At 37.4% G+C, this 6344-nt stretch overlaps 1 protein-coding gene across 1 annotated transcript; it reads left to right on the forward strand.

The window, feature by feature from the left end:
- The first annotated feature begins 4977 nt into the window (after window positions 1-4977).
- Window positions 4978-5949, forward strand: LOC107507635 (olfactory receptor 3A1-like). Its single transcript, XM_016138742.2, has one exon. The coding sequence runs from the start codon at window positions 4978-4980 to the stop codon at window positions 5947-5949; it is 972 nt and encodes a 323-aa protein (XP_015994228.2).
- The last annotated feature ends 395 nt before the right edge of the window (window positions 5950-6344 follow it).

Genomic DNA, 6344 nt, shown 5'->3' on the forward strand with positions numbered 1-6344 from the left:
GGACAAATAGTTTGAATAAAGATAGGGAAGTACATAATCAAAGAATGTGAAAACTTATAACTCAAGTTAAAGTGGATATGAGAGGGTAATTGAAAGGTAGTTTAATTATTCTTTAATTATTTAATATGTATGGGGAGTAGTTTTGCTCCCATTGATATCTCAATTCACATATTATTTATTGAATGAGTCTAAGTCTATAATTAGTCCCAGAGGGTGGTGACACAACAGGAATCATGAATTTTAGAGTTTTTAGAGACATTAGGAAGCACAGTATCAAATTTCTCACATGGAATCTTCTATGTGTCATCCCCTAAAATTGACACTCACAACATGGGGACCTAATTTGGATTCTGGCATTGAAGCTTCCATCAACTTGCCTGTGTGTCTGAAGCTGCTGCCTTATGTGCAAATATAAAATCAACTTTATAGAAAAGAGGATGTCTGCAGGGTCTAGAAGAGTCAGTTGCTGGCCAAGAGGGCAGGGAATGGAAGAAGAAAGTCAATGGCCATTGGGGCGGTTTCAAGGAACTGTCCAGACAGGACAAGATGGCATTTATGACAAGAACTTTGCAAGATATCCTAAACTTATACAATTTTTCTTTATTTATCATTGTTTTTATGCACTCTCTATAATTATCAGAAAAACTCTTAACACGAGAAGGACCCAGGTTCTTATTTTGAGAGAATAACAAAAAAGAGTGATGATTATAATGGTGGAGGCGAAGTTGCAGAAAGAGGCTGGAGGGTGGGAGAGGCTGTAGCCTGCCATCAACTAGTTGAAGACCCTGAAATACAACATTGAAGAGACATGGAAAGCAGGCTGATTTCCTTTAGGCAAAATGGGAACTCTTTAGGAAAAATGGAAAACAGAGGGCTGAGAGACAAACTATTGGTGCCTGAGAAGTGCCTTTAGAAACTGCACTCATAAAAGACCTGTGTGTGGTTCTGTGATATTTGAAAGCAGATTTGGAAAAACTGAATAAGGCAGACATATCAGAGGAAAGGCTATCACAGCATAGGTGAGGGAGGAAGAAAGCCCCACAGTGAATGGAGAAGCAAATAAAGTGAGGCAAGTGCCCTTTGTAACCATGACCTACTTATCCCAAAATTCTGCTTACTCACAAGCTACTTATGACAGGTCCGTAAGCAAGAGACTGTGAGGTTTGCAAGGCACAGACACAAAGGGTAGGGAATAGATTTTCAGTCAGAAGAGTCGTCCAAAGTAGCTCCAGAGAGAACTGCAGAAAAACATGAATATTTTCATCCCCTGGTGGGTATCGGGAAGCACCCCTTGGGGACTTGGTTGGAAGAAGACATCTTGGGCTGGTCAGGACAGTGAACACATTTCAGATGTCCTCATACAAATACTTTCTCTGATGGCCTCATAGTTCTCTGATGGCCTCATAGTTCTTTGGGGGTTAGCAAGCATACAATGGGATGGCCCAACAACAGGTACTTCAAAAAAATTTAAAAACCAAACTTTTTGTATATATTTAGTATTCAGTCTAATCCATCAATTTCAACCCCAAAATGCTCCACCATAGTTTCCTCATCAGTAAAATGAGAGAGTAGATACTCTCCAAGATGTCAACCATCTCAGGTCCTTCTTTGACTCAACGACAAAAAAGAGTATACTGAATATACTGCTATAAGCACTGATAAGGCCACGATGTGGGTAGGGGTTATAGTCAAAATATTTAACAAGCACCAAACTGGTTCTCTGTACCAATGGATAATGGCTGAATATTATCCACAGGGAATGTAGTCCTCCCACTATGACTGAGGGTTTACGTTATTGGTGGGAAACTGACATTGTATCTTGTATTTAAACTATTTCTCAATGTTTAGAAATTTATCTTCATTATTCCTATACATAAATACAGTTGCAGAAATCATAGCTTTAATTATCATCTGATGTTTTTCATTATACTTTAAAAAAACACTAAATATTTCCATGCACCAATAATGTAAACAGGTTACTATATTGAAAAAAATATATATCAAAAAAGGCCGAAATAAGGTCAAAAAAATTAGTTTACTAAGTAGAGGATAAATGTCATCTTAAAACATCCACGTTCTGCTAAAACACGCATCCAAAGAATAAAACAGACTAAAAGCTTCAACAGGTGGATACCACATAAATTAATTTAGGCAAAAACTAGTAAGCAAGTTGGCTCTTTTGTTACAAGTAAATTTAAGAAAGTACAATGGAACAAATGCTATTTCTTCATAGAGCAGTGAGGCAAATTAGGATCCATGCCGCACTCTACACCTTTATTTAATCTGCTGGGTAGAAGCTCCTTGAACTTGATGGAAACATGACAGAGAGGAGAAGCCATTGGGCTACTATTGCTGGCCTTTAAAGTTCTCTGTAATCGGGAAAAAATAGAACATTGAAAAATATATTTATTATTATAAAGTTAATCTGATTCATTGTATCATTTAAAAGGAAGAGAAAGTGAGGGGAAAAAATGAAAAATCTTCCACGTTTCTATCAGTTGGTGAAAATGAGCAATGTTTATTTTGGGTCATTTTTCCAGGAATGAGCATTTATAATTTAGGTTTAATTTACTTTCTGCTTTACTTTTAATATTATAGTATAAAATTTCACCTTATAATTGGAATTTTTAGGTTGTATAGCTGATTATTGTTGGCATGTAAGGAATCTATTGGCTTGTATATAGTTAATTTTTTAATCTAACTTGTTAATATTTTAATAATTTGAAGAGTTTCCCAGTTTTTATTTTTCCTCTCTTGGGTTGTCTATTTAGACAGTTTTATTGTTTCCAAATTACTCTTTTCTTTCTCATTTCTATTATTTCAGTATTTTATTTCTCTGTCTAAAATTTTTAGAATAATGAGAAATACTTGAAGTAACAAGTATTTTTTATTTTAATAGAAATATCATTACTAACGTCATCATTATGAATAGAGATTTGCAGTGGATAGCCCTGTCGCCTCAAATGGTGTACTTCCATTTCAAGAAACAAGGGGTTTTTCTTTTTCTTTTTCCCTCTACATTGGAAATATATGTAAACATTTAGGAATTATCTTTTAGAAAATTTTCCTCTTTTAAAGCCAATTAATATGCTATAATATAAAAGTAGATTTACTTTATTTTTATTTATTTATTTGTTTGTTTGTTTATTTGTTTGTTTTTATGGTGACATTGGTTAATGAAATCCAATGTTTCAGCTGTACATTTTAACAGGAAGGCATATATATATTTACATTGTGTGTTCACCTCCTGTAGTTAGATTTCTTTCTGTCACCACATATTTGACCCCTTTTACCCAGTCTACTTCCTCCCTCCAACTTCCCCGCCCCCCTCCCCCCACCCTATGGTAACCACTAGTGTATAATCCATGCCTATGAGTCTCTGCTTGTTCGTCCTGTTCATTTGTTGCTTTTAGGTTTATATCCCACATATATGTGATATCATGTGGTTTTCAACTTTTTCTGTCTGGCTTATTTCACTTAGCATGATTATCTGAGGTCTATTCATGTGTCACAAATGGTAATATTTCATCTCTTTTTATGGCTAATATTCCATTGTATATAAATACCACAGCTTTCTTCTTCTTTTTTTTTTTTATAAAAAAGTAGATTAACTAATATTAAATCATCCTCTCCTTATAAAATCTATTATATAATAGTGGATTTCATTTATTGTACTTAAGATTTTTGCATACACGTTACCAATGAGGGTAGTATAAAATAATTCCTTTTTTGTTATTGTTACATTTTAATATTAAGATTTGCAAACTTGAAAAAATAAATTGGAAGGCTTTCATTTTTTCTAAGCTAAGGAAAGTTTATATCATATAATAATTATATTTACATTGAAAGCTTAAAATAATTTGTATAAGTATATGAAATCCTACCATTTGCAATGACATGGAAGGACCTAGAGGTTATCATGCTGAGTGAAAGAAGTCAGACAGAGAAAGATAAATACCATGTGATTTCACTTATATGCAGAATCTAAGGGAAAAAAAGAACAAATTAATCGAAAACAGACTCATAAATATAGTGGACAATCTGGTGACAGTCAGAGGGAGTTTTCAGGGCTGGAAGAATGGGGTTAGGGTTTAAAGAAGTACAAATTAGTAGTCGATAGATGGTCACAGGGATGGGGAGCATGGCATAGGGAATGTAGTTAGCATTAATGTACTGGCTAGGTGGAGACCCAGAGGAGAGAAAAAGCAGTTAGGGGGATTGCTTTATGAACTATATAAATGTTGAACCAATGTTCCGTATACTTGAAACTAATAAAATAATATTTAAAAAACATTTGCATAAATTAAAAGCTACAAAAAAATGAATAGAAAAGAAAAACATTTATGAGCCTGGAATCTACACGTACATTATCGACAATATTTTTTTTAAAATTTTTCATTTGTAGCTGGTTTGCTTAGTGTGGAGACAGACTGTTCTTGAGTGATTGCTCAAATTTAGGAACAGACGGTATTCCATGATTATTTATTTTTGGTCTGTGGTTATATTGCCTTTTCATTTCCTAATTTTGTGTATTTTTGCATTTTTATTGCTTAGATATTTGCTAGGTACTTATTTCTTTGTAATATATTTAAAAGAACTTATAATCAATTCTTCAGTTCCTTTCTATTTAACAATCTGTTTATTTTTACGTTTAGCGTTATTTTTTCCCAAAATTTCCTCATACAGATTGTTGGTAGGGGGACCTCATTCCTTGATTCTAGGAAACGAAAGAAGAAAAAATATATATACTTGTCGCAAGGAGGTGGGGGAAGTCCAATGTAGTTGTGTCATCAAGCAACTCACCCAGTAGCTGGTTAAGGACTGAGGTGAAGACAGAATTAATGAGTGAGGTGTGGCCTGAGGGATGGAAAAATAACCACTAGGACACTTGGGAATTTACCCTGGGGCTTGGCATATAAAAAGGAGTCAATATATCTTTATTGAATAACTAAATTGGGAAGACTAGTCCTTTCCACTATGGGTATCTACTTGCAGGGACCCACGGAGCCAGAATTTGGGAACAATGGAACAGCCGTTACTGAGTTCATCCTACTGGGCTTGGTGGAGACACCAGGACTGCGACCAGTTGTCTTTGTACTCTTTCTTTTTGCCTACCTGGTCACAGTTGCGGGAAACCTCAGCATCTTGGCAGCCATCTTGGCAGAGCCCAAACTCCACACCCCCATGTACTTCTTCCTGGGGAACCTATCAGTGCTAGACGTTGGGTGCATCACTGTCACTATTCCCTCAATGTTGAGTCATCTCTTGTCCCAAAAGCGTACAGTTCCCTATGGAGCCTGCCTCACACAGCTTTTCTTCTTCCATCAGTTGGCTGGTGTGGACTGCTTTCTGTTGACAGCCATGGCCTATGACCGATTCCTGGCCATCTGCCGGCCCCTAACGTATAGCACCTGCATGAGCCAGATGATCCAGAAAATATTGGTGGCCGTGTCCTGGACTTGTGCCTTCACTAATGCTCTGACCCACACTGTAGCCATATCTACACTCAACTTCTGTGGTCCCAATGTGATCAATCACTTCTACTGTGACCTCCCACAGCTCTTCCAGCTCTCCTGCTCCAGCACCCAACTCAATGAGCTGCTCCTCTTTGGTCTGGGTATCCTCATGGCAGGTGCACCTGTGATTCTTATTGTTACCTCCTACATACATGTGGCAGCTGCTATCTTGAGAATACGCTCTGCAGAGGGCAAGAAGAAAGCCTTCTCCACATGTAGCTCCCACCTCACAGTGGTGGGCATCTTCTATGGAACTGGTGTCTTCAGTTACATGCGTCTGGGCTCAGTGGAGGCTTCCGACAAGGACAAGGGGATTGGCATTCTTAATACTGTGATCAGCCCCATGCTGAATCCACTCATCTACAGCCTCCGGAACCCTGATGTGCAGGGCGCCTTGAGGCGAGTGCTCACAGGGAAGCGAGCCCTTGCATGAAGAGTGTCTGAAGAAGGTAGAACCACAGCAAGTGAGCAAAATGGCTTTTTTTTTTTTTAGGAAATGAAACTTCTTATTCCCCAAGGACGCTTTCCCTATTATTAGGTGTGCAAGTTCTGTAGGCCTGAACCCTTGGCTGGTTGCCACTTTGTCTTGGCTACCCTTTTCACTCCATATAAAGGTAGAACCCGGGAAGCTCTGTATCTTGGAAGACTTATGGTCCTACTGCCATGACCCTTTGTTTATTTTTTGCGTGAATTCTCAAAAATATACCAGCAAAAATTCTCTCCAACTGGAATATGGAAAGTCACAGCCTGGTGCCAAGTATTATTAGCACATCCTCCTGCCAGGCTTTCTCTGAAACAGCTCCTCCAATCTGCTTTAACACAAGGTCC

Source organism: Rousettus aegyptiacus, unplaced genomic scaffold (genome assembly GCF_014176215.1).
Source record: "Rousettus aegyptiacus isolate mRouAeg1 unplaced genomic scaffold, mRouAeg1.p scaffold_m13_p_6, whole genome shotgun sequence".
NCBI classification, from domain to species: Eukaryota; Metazoa; Chordata; class Mammalia; order Chiroptera; family Pteropodidae; genus Rousettus; species Rousettus aegyptiacus.